General features: G+C 31.9%; 1 protein-coding gene across 1 annotated transcript; it reads right to left on the reverse strand.

Annotated features, from left to right (window-relative positions):
• Positions 1-2187: 2187 nt before the first annotated feature.
• Positions 2188-17379, reverse strand: LOC124366674 (nuclear distribution protein nudE-like 1). The gene is given in 4 exon segments (XM_046823275.1): positions 2188-2291; positions 2324-2608; positions 2611-2962; positions 17287-17379. Coding segments are annotated over 4 exon segments (834 nt in total).
• Positions 17380-19736: the final 2357 nt, after the last annotated feature.

The raw sequence follows: 19736 nt of genomic DNA on the forward strand, positions 1-19736 counted from the left end.
TACAAACTTTTCACTGCTGCAAGTACAATATCATCTCTATTTCACGAGTATGTCTCAGTGTATTTCCGGGCCTTTTAAATTAAATTACCCAGTTGAATTTGTCTTATAGCCGCGATAAAAAATATAGTGACTTAAGTCTCAGAAACCTACCTTGGTAAAAAATCACCATATTCTGGTTCAATATATTTCCAGTGCCATGATTGTGTTTGTCTTGACCCGATAAAGAAATTGTGTTTCTCAAACGTAAGTAGGCATACATCATACATTTTATTTCAGTGTTTATGATTAAAACGATAAGGACTGACTGTTATATCGTGTTTAACACATATTAATGTTTAAAGACAATTATCATTCTGAAAACGCGCCTGTTCAAGTAAGTAAATAGCTGTTAGAAACTAATTTCATAACAAAACGGTTTATTTTCAGACCGTATAATATACTTCCGGTCTAAGTTATATTTAGGCTATAACTTGTTTGCCTTGTTGACTCCGTAAAAATAATATACATACATACATAGTACTAATAAACCTACTAGGTTCAAAAGCATGTAATCCTTATAAAAAGGAAATTCCTTACGAAGGTAATCATGCAACACCTAAAAATAATATTACATAATATTTATCGAGTACAAAAGCCATCTTATTTTATAACTGCAGTGTGGGGAAAAAAGTATGTCTGTTTTCGTTAATTTTTGTCCCTTAAGCCATGATAAAAATGCCATAGCATGTCATCAATGATGATAAAATGTTCAAGGTGTGTTTGTCCTAATAATGGGGTTTAACAGTGTTTTTATAGTATTTTAATAAATAAAGCTTAACCTAGTATATCCAAGTATGATCTAAGAGATAATGTCATATGATATAAAAATCAATCATACCTTAAAAAATATTTTAAGTCCTGTCGGGACTTCTCAAATATGAAACAAAGCTGAGTAAAAACTGGTAAAAGACTTGTGGAGGACGCGGTTGAAGTAAGAAGTTTTATGGATACTTCATATGCTTGTGAGCATGGCCCTGGCCCATTACCTCCATAAGGAATCTAGTATCCTCACTAGCAATGAAAAATTTCGTTAAGCAATAAAATCATTTAGTATTTCCCCTCCAAAACAAATAAAAAAAAATCAAAAACAGAGTCAACATTGCTCATGTATAAATGCTCAAATCATATAGTGAAACCATTAATTCAATTATTAAATTTCTCTTTATAACTAGGACATCTTACTCTTACTCACAAATACCACGAAAATAAGCCCGATTAAAAAAACCATCCATACAAATTAATGGCATATCTCATTTATGCCAGTATTAAGTATTATATTCTAAAAATTTTTGGAAGGATGTTTCAAATTTTTTAATAAGCAGCACCGGCTTAGATTCAGAAAAGATAAGTCAACAATAGATGCAGTTGTGAGCCTATTCGATATGGCTAGAACACCGAGATCACGCAGTAGAAAGTATGACCGTGTTACACTGATTGATAAAATGTTATCTCATGTTTTGCAAAATTGCATCCATTGTGTGCTTCTCCAGTGGATCGGATAACATACAACCAAACCAACAAACCAAATCATAGACCTCACATTAAACAAATGTAAAAAAAAATCTTCATAAAAAATTCATGTCAATTATGATGTTCCACAGGGACTAATCCTAGTTCTAATTATCTTCCTTACCAATTGTGAATAACGCACGGTCATTGCTTCTGCATGAAAATCTTACGCTTTACGCTGATGACAATACTCTCTGTTTCACTAGCAAATCATAATTGATTCTGTGGCGTTTGCCACTTTATTTTGTTGGCCGTTGGACGGGCCGGGAGCTGTTTCCCTACAGCTGGTCGAGTCGTCTGTTTTTCCTGATGGTTTATCTCTTTCTAGATGTTTCTGTGGAATTCTGCCTGTTTGATTGGTTCTAGTTTTTTCAGGTTTTCTAGATATCTGGAATTAGGTTTCATGCTCTCTTCTCTTCTGGCTTCCGTAGGGCGAGGACGTCTTAGAGTTTCTGTGGTCGGAGTTCTAAAATCAAAGCTGGCTGCCCGCTCCCTCGACGAACCGGCACGGTGTTTTGGTGTTAATATCGTGGGCCCTACACTCCAATCAACGTTTCACGACCTCGTTTAATATATTTAGGACCCAGTCGTTCCAAATTCAGTTTACGAATTTCGTCGCAAATTGGTAGCAGAGCGTGGTTACGATCCACGGACCTCTGGGTTATGGGCCCAGCACGCTTCCAGCGCCCCAACTTTTCTCAACAGGTCTCCTACAATGTCCATCGTCGAAGCTCTACCCAAGGCTGTCAGTCGGATACTTGGGTTGGGAATTTACTTGGGTTGGTGCTTTTGACAGAGGAGGGCGTCAGGGATGGTACCGTTGATTCAAGCAGCTTGTTGGAGTCCAGGGGTGAGGCTACGGAGGACTTGCGACTCCCCGATGTCATCTTGGAGCTCTGTATCACTTGGATTTCTTGCTTCAGATCTCTAGCTTCATCTTTCAACCTCTGCACCATGACTTTAAGACTCTCCTTCTCGTCAAGCTCAGACTCCAGAAGAACATTCCGTTCTATGGAAGCATTAAGTTTGGTCTCAAATTTTTCCAGTGACACATACATGGCCTCTGTGCCCTCTCCAGATCATCATTCTTTTGCTCAAGTTCCCGGATATATTTGCGGTAATGTTCTTCTCTCGTTCGACTCTGTGCCACCTCCTCCTGCAGCTCCAGAATCTGGGAAACCTTCTCTTGTTGTCTGTGTTCAACTTTTTCTCTGAGATTCTCGTTCTCAAACTGCAGCCTGTTACACTTAGATCTCAGCTCCCGCACTTGCTGTTCTGCTTGCTCTAGCGACATCTCCAGCTCTTTCTCTATCATCTGGCAGCTCTCTCGATACTCCTCTGCTTCTCTGTCCGTTTCCTCACATTTTCTACGCCAATACTCCACATCCTCCTCCTCCGTAGGGGGAGGAGAGTACTGGCCCACTTTAACTAAATTTTGCCAGTACCAGGTTTTTACCTAATTAGCCTTAACAACGCAAACTTAGGTCTGTTGATATTATGATGGGTGTAATTTTCTCATATTTGTAATTTTCGCTTTGGGATGGTCTCTTCATCCTTTCTGATCCTCCCATCTTTGAACAAACATACAGACCTTATGTCTGGAGTAATATTCTCCTGGTGGTTCAAGGAGTTCCACCAACCGTTCGGGGTTTCCATTCGGGTGCTTAAGTGGCCCTTGGGTTCCGGAGTGGAGATACCCGGATGGTGGAGACTTAGGGAGTGCTTTGCCTAATAAGTGTACACTTATTTAATTTCCTTCCCAACCTTACTGGAACACCCTCTTGTAGCCTTTTGACCACCGAGCGTATTAGTGATTTAGAAACAAACGAATAAACCCATCCTTGTGTCAACACTTCAGACCTTTATTTATTGGTAGCTACCACAGAAAGTACTTAAAATTGTTTGAGTTTTTTTACTACTACAAGGCTTTTCCTCAAGCCTCTTTAAATTAAAAAGATTTATTCTCGAGTAATGTGGTCAGTCGGAATGGATTCTAGCCGTTACGCTTTGGGAGCGCCTCGCGAGCGTGCAGGATATCCATACTAGAGCAATATCTAGCAGATTGCTAACTACAGCGATACCAGTTATAGTCTCTACTCTTTCCGTCCTTGACTTCCTACCTTATCCTTTTGAGTTTTTTTTTCTTATCACTCCCGGGGTAGAGGGGGAGGATGTGGCGTTTGCCACTGTATTTTTGTTGGCCGTTGGACGGGCCGGGAGCTGTTTCCCTACAGCTGGTCGAGTCGTCTGTTTTTCCTGATGGTTTATCTCTTTCTAGATGTTTCTGTGGAATTCTGCCTGTTTGATTGGTTCTAGTTTTTTCAGGTTTTCTAGATATCTGGAATTAGGTTTCTTGCTCTCTTCTCTTCAGGCTTCCGTAGGGCGAGGACGTTTTAGAGTTTCTGTGGTCGGAGTTCTAAAATCAAAGCTTGCTGCCCGCTCCCTCGACGAACCGGCACGGTGTTTTGGTGTTAATATCGTGGGCCCTACCTTCCAATCAACGTTTCACGACCTCGTTTAATATTTAGGACCCAGTCGTTCTAAATTCAGTTTACGAATTTCGTCGCAATTCTGGAACAGCAGAATTTTTTTGAGAACACGAACAGCGTCAAATACATAACAACCTCAATCTCAAGGCTTCAAAATCAATTTTTCTAAATTTTATTTTACGATCAGTAAACAGGAATGACTAGCCAGCGTCCATTGTGGTAGACACTATACTGGAAGATATCTACTGTGTGAAATATTTTGGAATAAACATCGGTCGATGATTTGCTAGTAATTATCTCATCGACCTCTATTGCTCCAAATTGGTCTTAGGGAATTTATATTTTCAAGTTCATAGTAAAATGCTGCCCTAATCATGTTATGCTGATGGTGTATTATTACTCGATTTAGCCACATCTCCCTTAAGAGCTGGCGTTTCACAGGAGCGTGCAAATAAAAATTCATGACAGTGTTCAAGTTAAAACACATCGATCTGCAATATCGCTTAGTTGTATTCCAGAGAGTCGTGCAAGGAAGGCTTCGAATAACTATTTATGCTTCACAGTCTATATATCTTGGAAAAAAAGTTTGTTTTGTATGTCTAAACCTGCCATGAAAATGGACGATACATTCATAAGTATGAGACTAGAGGCACAAGTATAAATATCGAACTGGAAGACACCCAACGATAGATTATTAACGCTTTATGGCCTCACATGCAGGTGTTCAGCTTGTCTACATACTACAAGATTTAATAAAAAATGCCTAAATGCCAAAAGTGGAAGCGTTTTTTTAGTATCACAAGCATTTTATAATTTTGATGAGTTTTTGAGGCATGATTGAGAATCTACCAATTAAAAAGCCTGACTGAGTCCATTGCTGGAGTTGGGACAAATTTTCGAATAAATGGATATATGTAAGTTATGAAATATTTGATTTATTTGAATAAGATTTCCCATGGTGTATATGACAAAACTTTAACTACAAAAAGTTTATTTTCATTATGAGTTGTATATTTTTGTGACTCTGCATAATAAATACAATTTGATTTTATATCAAAGCATTATATGTTTTAATGCATTACTGGCATAATCTGTAGAACAATGTATAGGGTAACTTTTGTCTTCGTTACCTATAGTACATATAAAAATAGAATATAATTTCATGTAACTTTTCTTTGTTATCTGCATTAATATACCAATTAAGAACTGTGACCTTTATATTTTATAAAATTAAAATGTAAACAAATGTTCCTCTCTCTTTGAAAAACTTCAGCTGACATTAAAAAAAGTTTCAAAGAGCCAGCAGCTGTTAAGTGTCATTTAAATTTAGATGATTTAGGTCATTGTTAGATTTCAATATTCTTGAAATTTTTAAAGATTCTTGTGTTTGTACGTAAAATTTGTCAGTTTTTTTTTTAAATAAGGAAGTATTTTTATTGACTATTAATATTATATTAACAAAATATTAAAACATACCAATAAAATATTTAGAACGTATTATTTTAGATCTCTCAGCCAACTATTCAAACTTTATAGACTTTTTTGACAAATATCCATTCTTTAATAAAACATTCATTGGGGATATATCTTGTACCGTAAATTAGTTAATTAAATTTCATACAATGTAAATTTCGCAACCTAATCAGCCAGTATAATATAATATTATTTTACATCCAATGTTCCGGAACTAAATTATTGGGCGGAGTAACTACCTAATTGGCACGCGGATGAATTTTTTCTTCTAACCCTTTGTAGCAGCCCAACTACGTAACCGATCAGACCTCGCGCGCTTTGTCCGCGAGTTTACGTAGCTGATGTATCTCACGTGTTGTTTGAATAGATGGCTACCACTTCTCAACTTCTACTCCTCATCTAGAAATAACCGTTCTTAGACTACAGGGTTGTGAGTCTACCTATTGTGAAGGGAAGTGAAATATTATTGTTTTGAAAAGTAAAACGTCGTACGCATAATTCAATAGAACATTGGATATTTTAGGCCCACCTAGAAGATATACTTTTTAGTTATTATATTCTAATTGGCAGCAACGTGGCAGTACATTACTTTTCCTTTACCATCTAAAAGTGGTGCTTTTAAGTTTTCATAATTAAACTGAACTTATACTGTAAGTACACTTTGTATTTCTAGTATTTATTACTACGACCTCAGAAGTCACCACCCCCATGTGTTATCGTCATACGGTACAATATTAGTAGGTTATCTTGGAAACAATCGATTAGTAACATGATTTCTTCCAATAATTATCAAAATCAAATATCTGCTTTAGCAGGGTTCTGTAATATTTATATTTTATCATTAATATCTGTTATCTATGACTGAACTAATTAATTACATTTTCTCGAAATAAATGCGTATATTGCATGTGATTTATACTTCACGTAGTAGATTTTTATATCCATGCCAACCTAATTATTTGTCAAAAGAATTGTAACATTAATTAATGTTTGTGTATCTCAAGTTGAAGCAAGTGACGTCTATTTTGTAAGTCAAATTAACGTTCGATCTTATCATTCTACGTTTCGAATAGTACAATATATCTGAATTAAAACAATCATTTCTACATATACAAGTGTTTAAATATATACATAATTTATATATACAACACACATAATATTATTAAACTGATATATTTTTTTCGATCCTAAAATAGTAACTTGAGATTAAATAGCTAAGTTGGAACGATGAAACTAGGATATTATTATAAAATATAAAAATGGTATTAAATGTAATATTAATGACGTAGAATAATAACTTTTTATATTTTTCAAATAATGTTTTAAATTACTAATTGATAGTTTATTTTTATAATACATTTATTGTGTATTAAGATACATATGCCAAGTTATATCCTACTATAAAATACTAAATATAACATTAAAAACCCACAATAAGTAAAATATATTTATTCAAATCCATAAATTACTTTACTACAAACTTATCCACTTTACACTTTAGTATATTACCCCAAAGCCACGATTCACTGAACAATTCAAATGTTAAAACAGAAAACCTAGTCGCTTTTAGTAGTGTTGAAAGTATAATTACAAAAAATATTAATATTCTTAAAGAATATAGCAATTCTAGTATATTTATGGAAATAATATGAGTTTACAATTAAAGTCTACACCGAATAAAATCGTAAACAGCAATTTCATAAATAGTAGCGATCAAATAATAGCCAAATTTAACATAACTAAAAATATAAAAACCTTGACCTAAATTTTTTTTACAAAAATTACTCATAACTAGTCCCTTATCAATTTGTATTTATCCTTTTAGATATGTTTTTGTTAGATTGAAAGTTATCTTCAGATTATTTCCAACGGATAAACGTACAATTTATGTCATGGTCTTATATCAATAATCTAATATAACTTTTTGCAATTATGATTATTCTGTTTAACACGTAAAAAACTAGTGTACATATATGGACACGTTACCATGTCCTGTCCATATGCTTAGGGTTATTTCCTCATTTTATTATTTAGTTTATAGTTCATAATTATTAGGAAACAATTCAATGTTAAGGGTTGAGTGTTTCATAAATGTTCGTGCAAGTATGCACCCTTTATTCTTTATATTATTGGTATATAGAATTATACTTCTAAAAGTAATCGCTCTGTTTTAAAATGATTTCATTATAATGTGTAAATGGATGGTGGGAAATACAAAAAAAAATATACAGTATCTCATTACGAATACAAAATTTATAGAATCAAACATTAATACACTAAAATCTTAATATATATGAAACAGGCAAATTTAATAAAAGAGACAGCAACAAGAAAAACACAAATATCAGAGAAGCAGAGCAAGCTTCGTGTCTCCAGGCCTTGTCACATCAACATCCTACGAGACATCATCTGTTATTCTTTCTTGGTGTTTTCTGTAGATAAATTAATGTTTATTATGTTTAACGGAATAATGTTAAACATTATAAAATTTGATAAAAATTCTAATTTACTCTTGTTATTAACAAAAAACTTATTCTCTTTAAATATAATAATACGAAGTTTTCTTACATAATAGTCTAGAAATGTATTATATACTCTATATACTATATATACTCCTATAAAAGATTACACAATATGTATACTTAAACTTATTGAAAATTCTAATGAAAATAACCAAAGAAAGCATTAGCTATTTGTGCTTTATCATGCTAAAGCAAGTATCCTCAACTTGAAAATAACACCAGCTTTTGCAGAATATAAACTCGAAGAAACGATTTTGACATTTTAATATTTCTTAGCACAAATATGTGGTAAATACAAGACTAAAAATCCGAGTAATTAAAATATTGTAAGTGCCACTTTCGTTATACAGTCAAAAAGTCCATTAATTAATTATAAATTACAATATGGGTTTATTACTAACAAGATTTTCTAATTTATGGCTAAATTTTTTTTCTCACATTCATTAGGCACGGAAAATGTGATATATATATATATATATATATATATATATATATATATATATATATATACAGGGTGTACATAAAGTCCTGCACGGGTATAATATTTTCTGAACGATAACAGATAAATAAACAAGATTTGGTACATCAATACTACACCTAAAAATATACTTTTTGAAGGAACTATCAGTTTTCTGTTATATCATGGGGACGTCCCACAAGGAGTCAGAAGGAAATCTTAAATAGGAGCATAGGTCAATATGGACATCATTTTAAAGGGCTTATCTAGCAGAGTTTAATGCCGCAAACCGCACTCAAAAAAATTGATCCAGTACAAAATGGCGGCTGTTCAAAGATTTTACTTGGTTACATTTTATTAGTAGCCATAACCCCAGTAAAGCAAAACTGCAACCAAACAAATACTGCAGCTAACTACTACATTATGCTTGTCAGTTGTACAGAAGTGAATTATGACATTAGTTATCTCAAGGGTTACAAATTTGGTCCTAATATATTGATAACGGGGAAAACCTGATAACAGTATCAATTAGAAATCTATTATCTTTGGGTCGTAGTTAGGACTTTCCTATTAGCCAGTCTATTCATAGTAGGCTATTCTAGTTTTCTTGTTTTAGTAGTGCTGTCCATCCATTTTATCAGTGCGCTTTAGTACAAAAGAGTTTGTCGTATTGCTTGTAGTTTTTCAACTACACTATGTCGCTTGACGAACGTGAACATATAACACTTCTTATGATGGTTGGTTGGGGAAATAACAGACAATCACACGAGGAAGCATGCCATTTATTTAATGACTACTTTCACGAGAGGCAGCCAATTTCTAGAACAACTGTAGGGAGAACTGTTCAACACTTTATGAAAACAGGAAGTGTTTCCGATCGTCATAGGTCGCTGAGATTTCTAATTGTTACTGTTATCAGGGTTTCCCCGTTATCAATATATTAGGACCAAATTTGTAACCCTTGAGATAACTAATGTCATAATTCACTTCTGTACAACTGACAAGCATAATGTAGTAGTTAGCTGCAGTATTTGTTTGGTTGCAGTTTTGCTTTACTGGGGTTATGGCTACTAATAAAATGTAACCAAGTAAAATCTTTAAACAGCCGCCATTTTGTACTGGATCAATCTTTTTGAGTGCGGTTTGCGGCATTAAACTCTGCTAGATAAGCCCTTTAAAATGATGTCCATATTGACCTATGCTCCTATTTAAGATTTCCTTCTGACTCCTTGCGGGACGTCCCCATGATATTACAGAAAACTGATAGTTCCTTCAAAAAGTATATTTTTAGGTGTAGTATTGATGTACCAAATCTTGTTTATTTATCTGTTATCGTTCAGAAAATATTATACCCGTGCAGGACTTTATGTACACCCTGTATATACATATATATATGATATCACATATGTCTAACTAAATGAATAATTAGTTTTTTAAAGAATATTTTTTACTTCTTAGATAATACTAAACTAAGTAATATTGCTTCCCAAAATAATTTTACTAATAGTATAACAAGCTGTAATTGATATTTACACAAATAAACTTCTAAATGAGATGGGAATACGCTACACCACAAGTCGCATCATACGGTTCGCTGAGGTGGTATTTAGAATTTCAACATTATAGCTCAATTCATTCTGATAGAATTCACATTTTACACCTCGAATGTTACCATTATTTGTACTGCGTATGTTAATAAATTTATTTGTCCTTCAAGTTTCACGTGGCCACCCACCATACTAATGTAAAAAGATTTTTGCTTATTCTTAATCAACTCCGTGAAGGGAAGTGTACAATTATTGAGCAAGATCTCACTTAAATTGAAATAAAGTTTCATAACAAATGCATATTATGATAGTGAGTTCGTTCTCGATATTGTGGGGAAAACAAACTTGCATGGTTAAAGTTTTCCAGTCCCTCGATTAACTTTACTAACGCTCAACCAATAATTCAAATACAGAAAAGAAATCTGTTTTCAAGGGTAAATCTAACTTTGAGGATCGTTTACTTCATGCCTGTGAATGTCGTATTTTCCATTAAATGCTGTAATGAAGACAGAAGTAATCTTTGCTCAGTGGGTCGTCATCTTTACAGTGTTTTCAGCTACGTTATTAATTCGCTAAGGAAATACTTTGGTTGCATGGGTTGTGTTTTGCATGATCTAAGTAACACAGAAAGAATTAGTGAGCTATAATCATGACATTGTAATAATGTCCGTTTTTATCCATTACCAAGAATCTCCATTATAAATTTATTTTATCATATTATATTGAACGAAATAAGATTGATTGTTATAAATAATTTGTAGTTTTCTTTACCCGTCTTCATATATAAGAGTAATGTTCTAGCGCCTCAAGTACAAAATTTGATAAATTTATTTGATTTATCATTAAGTACTGTAGCTCTTATCAATTTAGTATGTAGTAGTTATAAAAATTTAATAAATTTCCATAAAAAAGAAACCTTAGTTAGAAATTAAAAAAAACCTTATAATAAATAGAAAATAAAATACAATTCACAAGAAACCTGAATATGAAATTAGGGCGGTTTATAAAATGAATTCAAGATTCAAATTATTAAAATTATTTTCTTGTAAGTATTATCAAAAACATTTATCTAAGAAGGATTCTCTTGAACCTACAAACGAAATGACCATATACCGTTTTGTCATCAAACTCCTTATGCTATTATCTTTCAGTACAATTGAAATAATATACAGTTATTCGTATACATGAAGCTTTTATTGCTTTACATTCACAAAACGTTTTAGAAACTTTGGTTCAACCATATTCCACAATATATACTGAGTCTAATAAAATATTTTATTCATATCATTTGGATAATAACTTACCTCGATTATAAAATTTCGAGGAAGATTTTCTTAAAAGTCCTCCTGTATATATAGGTAAGTCGTTTTTTGATAAATAATACAGTAACAATTCCTGAAAATGAAATAAGGTGAAACAATAAATAGTGGTTTGAAGATAAAATATTTTTCTTTAAATTGTACTAAATAAAATTAATGGTAAAGGATAATAAATATGTCAAGCAACAAATGTAATTTAAAGGATATTCCAATAATTCCACCTAGCAGCCAAATACATGTAATATATTTCGTTCTACAGAAATTAGTTTACTAACTTCTCCATTAGCCACCCTCGATGTTTATATATCTCATCCACTAGCCACACTCGATGGCTATGCTTCTCTTATGTTAACCACACACTATTGTTTTCTATCATATATATTAACACTCGATGTTTTTATATCTCATCACTAGTCACACATGATTGTTCACAATCTCATTCACCAGCTACACTTGATATCTATGCATCTCTTCTGTAAGCCACACACGATTGATATATATTCCATCCATTATCCACATACAGTAGTTATTTATCTTATCCACTCTCCATACAAAACTATTAACAATCTCAACAACTAGCCACAAACGATAGCTATGGATCTAATCTGGTAGCCATTCAAGTAGGTTATCTACTTCAACCATTAGCTCAACACAACAAATGTTTCATACAACTACTGTATGGAACTAGAAATTCTGGAACATGAAACAGACTCTGTTATTAGAACACATTTAACACATTAAAGCTTTTTATTTACTGTCATGCTTGGCAATACCATGTTTTATATTTATAAAATTTTTTACTAAGCAATACAGTTTTCAGCATGATTTATATAAAGCTTTCGTCTAATAAGAGAAGAAACAAAATATCAGGTCTGAATAATAGTGTATTCTGCTAAGGAAGGTTATAATACATTGGGTTGCAAAATCATAATTTTACGATGTATCTAAACATATTGATATAACAAGCAACAGGCGTACTGCAATGGACGGGTTTTTACGTCTATAACAATATACCTTTATTCAGTTTTAATAAGAATATGTGATCAATGTAGACAATAAAGGAAAATACCACCGTGGAAGTAAAATAACTTATTTTTATAACGTTAGTTATTTTTCAAATTAAATGAAAATTAAATGTTGAAGGGAATAGGTTGTCAGAGGTAAAAGTAAAATACGCAGTAAAATATCGCTGTCAACATTATATCTCTTAAATTAAAAACATTTAGCGTAAAATAATACTTATGAGACAGTTACGGTGAATAGGAGACAAAGGAAATGTGATCACTAATTCTTTTAAGAGGGGAAGCTTGACAGAGAGAGTGAAAAACTGTCTAAGCAGTTTAAAGCTGTTTCTGGAAGTTTGACTTATTTAAAAGAAGAATGTTAGCACAGTAAACCTTTATTAAATCTCTATAAACATTAATTCCTAGAATACAGTCATACTGTGTCACAATTGTTTACATAATTGTAGATAATTCCGAGACGCAGTAAAATAAGGCAGAATAACTTTGCCACTAGTCTGTTTTTGCAAATAGTGTTTTACTCCTGTAAATTTTGTTTTTGTTATGAATAATACTACATTTCTGGATATTAAATTTATATTGTCCAATCTAAAGTCTAATGTTAGTTTGTAGAGAATAAAACAACCCAGAACACAATAAGGGATATATTGATAGATTAAGTAAATATGCATATGGTTATTGGCTAACAGTTAGCGAAGTATATCATTATACGGCTAGAACTACTTCACTTCAGTCTGTTTGTCCTCCTTACATCTCGAGATCGACCTTACCTATAGACTTGTAACTTTTAACGAATCTTCAGTTTTATGTGCATAACATCGAGATTCTTTACAGTACATGATAACCCATGAGATTATGTTGAGTGTTATCTCACATTTTTCATGCGTTTTATAGTAGACTACATAATAGAACGTGAGGAATAAATATTTTTATTAATACAAATAACTAAATCACGCAGTATATATATATATATATATATATATATATATATATATATTATGCATTATTTTGCATGCAAACTCAGCAAAGCATGTTATAAAATACGTAGTGCGTCGTACAGATGTTTCTTACCTTTTTTATATTGCCCGTAAGATAAATTAACAATGGATATTTTTACACTATCCTAAAACGTGTTTGTTAATTACTTTAAGACAACTAATAAAAGCACATTCATTTCCATGATATTTTTACAGTGATTATAAGGCACTGATTCATAACCGATAATATATATATATATATATATATATATATATATATATATATATATATATATATATATCATTTGTATTTACCAAACTTTAATCTAAATAATTTTTTTGTGTTTGTAAATTTGGTTTTTTAAAACGTATTTTAATGTGAATAACTCTGTTTTATCATTTTACATTTCCATTTTAAATTAGCTAAAGTACTATATAATTTAAGTTATTTATAAAAAAAAATTACATTATCTCTCAATGTATTCAATACAACTATAATGACAGTGCTACTGTAGAAAGCTGAGCTGCAGTTATTCCCTCTCAAACTATCAGCTGAAATCACTATTCCGATGGCGTTTACATGACATCTGACATTGTTAGCGTGTGCGGCGCTGTCATGGATGTGACACCTGTCTCTCCGATCCGTGACAAATGTACGTGTACGTGTACGTGGTGTTACACAAATGCAAGTTGACACGTAGTTCTCTGCTCGGGCCACATTGAATAATGCAATATATTCGTAACTAAACTTATTAGAAAACGAACAAACTACGAAAGTCTCAGTATACTTAATTTAATACTAATATTAGCCGCATATAGTCAGTTTTATTTTCTTGAGCTAAAACTTTCCTACTGGGAGAAACGACTTCAGTTTCTTTTCTCATGTGTCTTGCTGAACTGAACGAGCTGATTGAGCAATACCTTGGAATGATAAATAAAGAAAGTACGCATATACGATGAAGAACATTTTAAATTAACGTTAACTAATAAAAATTATAAAATACATCTAAAATGATAAATTGTGAAAGTAAATTATATAATTAATACTTATAATACTATGCATGTTTAGTAAAAAGACCAAAGTTTATTAACATGTGTTGAAAAAAATGTTATCTCTAATAAAATATTTAATAAAGGCTTTTAAATGTGAGAGAAATACGTTACGGTTTTGAATTCAAAACATGGTAGAACCTTGGAACGTTGGATTATAATGTAAAACTTAATTTAATAACCTCTAAGTTTGACGAAGCTGTATAGGACTGGACAAACAGGGGTATGATTTTTATAGAAACATACTGGAAGATATGATATTTATACAATTATACAGTAGACTTGAAGAGGGACTATGAATGTATTGGTGTTTACTAAATATATTTATATTAGTGGATTAAACCAGTAACTCCAATCTACTAGGTGTTTGAATTTTTAACTGTATAGGATTTTTAATGTGTTTATTACTATTGAATTTTATAATTATGGTTGTAATATTTTATCAAATGAGCTTTTAAAGTTGGTAATAGTTTAGTTGACAATGCTTTTATGAAATATTATTATTGGGATGGATTGTTTAAAAGGAAAATATGATTACGGAAAATAGCTATAATTATACAAGATTAGTAGCATCGTTTTAACACAAACATTTTTATTACTACAGAGTCCCCCTTCGGTGTAAAAAAACACTTATCCACCAAATAAACATGGGAACTACAGCCGGCATTTTAAATTAACAAAGCCCCTTTTTCACGTACGTAAAACATTAGGTTTGCCTAAAACTTTTTCTGTCCCACTTGTCGCTGGTCAAGCAGCAAGTATAGAGCGTACACTTCGATTTACAATCGTTATGGTTATAGAGAGCAAAATTGTTTTTTATAATTATTATTTGTTAGATTCAATGTAAAACGAGGTAATAAAATTATGTGCACTCCTTTTTGACGAGATAATAAATGTACATAGTAATATCTCGCAATAGTGAGTCACTTTGGAACTTGTACAATGCTTGATTAAATTTATAATGTTAAGAATTATCTATTGCTTTAACTGCTATATTAAGCGTATTTAATGGTAATAAAAGGCTCTATTTTCAAAGTTATTAAGATATTTAAATGTAATCATGAATCCGAGTCTATAGAGGGTATGATCTGTATAAGTGGATAAAAGTAAGATGTTCTATTAGTTCAAGCACTTATTTCCCCAGACTATACTATAAACGTCTATTACTCAGAGGGGTAGTAGAATAAACAAAACCTTTTCTAGCTCTTTGAGAATAAAACACTTTAATTTCAAGAAGATAAATAAATAAAACGGGACTTTTTGTTTATTTCTCTAAATTATATTAAATAATAAAACATAGGGAGAATTTGTAAAGGAAGGCATGTTTTCATTTTGTATGTAAGAGAGCAATTTAGATTATTAATACGATAATACAACATTTTCTTAGAATGATAAAATAGCACGATATTATTCATTAATTTGCATACACAAAGAATACGGTATATATTTGTGTATATATGTATACATATATATTATAATTGTATATATATATATATATATATATATATATTGGGTAACCTATAGTTCCGGTAGTTATTGGATGCAAACAAGGTTTTATAAATGAGACCCGTTATGGTTAGGATCTGTCAGACTAATTTTCAAAACTTGAATTAAAAACTTTATAGTTACAGACTTCTCATGCTGATCTGAGTGTACACAGAGAAACTGAAAATTAGTTTCTAATTATTATTCCCCAAAATTAGAAATCAGTAGGGCATTCACGATTACAAATCATTTTCCACTTAATTATGACCTCATTAGGTAAGCATCAACACGGCAAAACGTTAATTAACCTTAGTGGCTTTAGTGGTATTGAAAGATAACTGACACAGTTGAAGACTATAAGTAGTTAATTACCTTATCACAAGGTATGAAAACTAGGAAAATGTTATTTTGTTTGAACTAATATGTACTACTTAATATTATAAAATACTAAAGTGCACATCGTTTATGTATTTACTACACAAACTATATAGATATGAGTATGCCTTAAAGAATCTAATTTTAAACTAAGCCAAATTGACATACAGAGCCTATAATTACTACTAAATTAACTAATGCAGCTGAAAAGGCATGTACTTACTTTTTACACACAATAAACAATAGTAGAAAATAATATTATTTATAAACTATACCAGGTCAACAGTACCTCGTATTAAAATCTGATGTTTGGAGTAACGTCCCTAAGAAGATAGAGGTAAGAAATTAGAATAGGTAGGCTATTAAAAACCAAATACAAATTTTTTGGACGTGAGTATAACCCATTACTTAAGAGACTGCATTAGGTAGGAGTATTAAAAGCAAATTGCTAAAGTGTCTTAGAATATAATAAACACTGAATCGAGAGAAAGGAGACAATGTAGAGAAGGAGATTACAGCAGTTTTTAATCCTAAGCGACATGGTATGACGGCTGTAAAGTTGTTACTGAAAATAAATATATTTGTTATTAATATAGTTGGTAAATATTCAAATTAAGTTATTACCTTTGGAAATGCTACCAAAAGAGAGGCCTCATTTAAATATAACATAAAAATAGCATTTGATGCATAATACATTAAAATAAATTAGAACTTTAGGCCAAGACGAGAATATTAAATCATGTAAAACATGACCTGTATTGTATATGTTTAACATTTTAAACCAGCGTATTTTTTATAAAGTGAAATCTTTGAGGTCGGATTTGCAGCTTTGTACTTTCTTAATAAAGACCTTTAATTTGATGTACAACTTAACAGGGACACCTTGTATATAAATTGTGCTTAATTTAATTACCACCGAAGAACCTACACTAATCATAAAAAAATTGTGAACATGCATTCTGTGGATAGTTTAACAATCCCATTCCAAACGCATAATTATCAGTACAATATTCCCACGTCACTGTTGACCTGCGACACGCAACAAACCAATCGGTGTGAAAGCCGACAGCAGCTTGGCGTGACTCACGATACCGACGTCTCCGTACAACCGTCATTTCTTCCTTGGTGACACTTAACTACTGTTTTTCACCCCGACACTAAACTGCCTACTTTTAATTGGACAGTAGTACAAGATTGTTAGAGCATAGTTATTCATGCGTTAAAGTAAATAGTTTGAGGGTTTTGTAGGTTAGATTTAATATATAAAACATTTATTTCCATTCACTAAGAATATTTATTAGTGCTATTCATTCTATATAATGGTTACAAAAACATCCGACTACAGAAAAATACCCCAGAAGGTCCCGAATTTCATATGTTTATCCTCGTGTAGTGGGAAGATGTATGTTTATTTTAAAACACCTGATTACAAAAACAAACGGTTTTGCGCTGGTGAGTACTCCACATACACGAAGCAACTTACTGTAAAATTATTTCTAATAGGATATGAATTTATAAATGTATTTGACTAAATAGAAGTATTACAAAACTCATTCTTAATGTGAGTTTGATACTTGATTTGTAAATTCCGGTTGTATGGTACAACTTATTATAAGTAAATGATCGTTAACTCCCACTGGTACAGTGTGTTACAGTGTACTCTGATTTATATGAAATCCAGCTACATTTTGAGCAACTCTATCCTAAATATTATATTATTTCTCGATTTTATGACATAAACAAACAAATATATGAAACAATAAAACAGGTCGAGAAGTAAACAAATGAAGAGTTTAAATCGAAGAAAAACTTTCTTCATAGTTACCTATCGTACGAGTTATAATATACCAGTGAGGAAAATTTGGATTTTTTAAATGTACTATTATTTTGTAAATTATTTATATAGATATAGAAACACTGTTATTATTCCCAATGAATAGGATAATTAACGATTCCTACTTAAAACCTATAATCTCACACACCAAGAGAATAACACTACTGGGAATACAAACAATACGCTTTGCTTCGTCACATCTCTGTTGTTGTACATGTGTTGTGATAATTGTCACCATTCCATTGTGACATGTCTCCATTGTGGCATTAATAAGGTGCTCTCATTTGTTACACGTATTACAAGTTACAACTGTCCAATATCTCATAAACCATATTTGACATTTGATTTATCTGGTGCATGTTTAAAAAAAGTGTTATACCTCAATAACGTAGGGTTCTATAAATTGTGATATTTAGCAAGAGTAAATAAGACAACAGTGTCACAACCTTTTGAACAGTAAAGTTTTCACTATTTTAAAGATCTATTTAAGACACCTAGTTTGAGGTGTTTGAAATTTAATATGATGAATGTTTTGTGTAACAGAATATAAAGTGTTACCATTATGTACCAAAAGAGTTTTTGTCACAATAAAAGTTTTGTATGAATCAATGTAGAATTCTAAATATGTATATACTATGAAATAATATTTTACGTTGAAAGAACCAGTCCCAACAGATAGGTCAGTCTAAGAAGTAGATTTCAATTGATTACAAAGGGCTATTTTACTTACAAAGGGCTTCAATACGTTTGGCTAATTGCGTAAATTTTGCGTGCATGTCTCAATTTATTCAAAATTTTCAATAGTTTACGCAGATTTTCAGTTTAATTTAAGCGAATAGATCGAGAATAATAAACTTATGTTTACTGCTTGTGCATATTTTATTCCAAATTTGATTCGTTTCAAAGACTTTTAAGTAACGCCTTTTTTGTAAGAACTCTGCCTTCTTGGTCATTTCTCATTTACCCTTACAGCTTATTGTATTTAGTCGCAATTATTGAACGGATTTAACTTTTCACTACATTTCAAAATTCTAACAATAAACACTATCCATTCCAGTTATGCGTTGGGGTTTTTCCTTTAATTGGAAGAACTTCCGGATAAAATCGATATTAAAACGGTTTTAAAAGTCACCAGGTCACAAGAAATTAGAGTTAAAGAATCTGAATCGTATCTTGCCTAATCCACGAACTAAAATTCGGTCAAATATTTTTGGAAGGGGTAGTTATACTTGTCGCTTTTCATCCACATATTGACAAATCTAAATCGCAGCTGTGTACGAAAAGCTGATTGATATTAACAGAGGCACGTGATTAAGCTCAGCCAGTTTCACTGCAACAACTGTTAGAAGCTTAGAAAATAAGACCAAGGAGACACTGTATATTTTCAAGTCACAAATTATCAAGCAAAACATCGCTACAAAGGACTATGAGCTTTTAATTACTACCCCATGCGGACCAAACAAAGAATTACACTTAACCAACAGGTAGTGTGATGGATAGTATTCATTTAAGAGAGCGAGGGGAATTTCGGAGAGGTATTCTTTTGCGTAGGTGTCAGAGAAGAATAATGCTATTTAAGGGTTAAGTTTAAGCAGTGGTATAATGTATTTGCTTCTACAATATAGGAATAAATTCATT

This window comes from Homalodisca vitripennis, chromosome 7 (assembly GCF_021130785.1).
Source record: "Homalodisca vitripennis isolate AUS2020 chromosome 7, UT_GWSS_2.1, whole genome shotgun sequence".
Lineage (NCBI taxonomy): Eukaryota > Metazoa > Arthropoda > Insecta > Hemiptera > Cicadellidae > Homalodisca > Homalodisca vitripennis.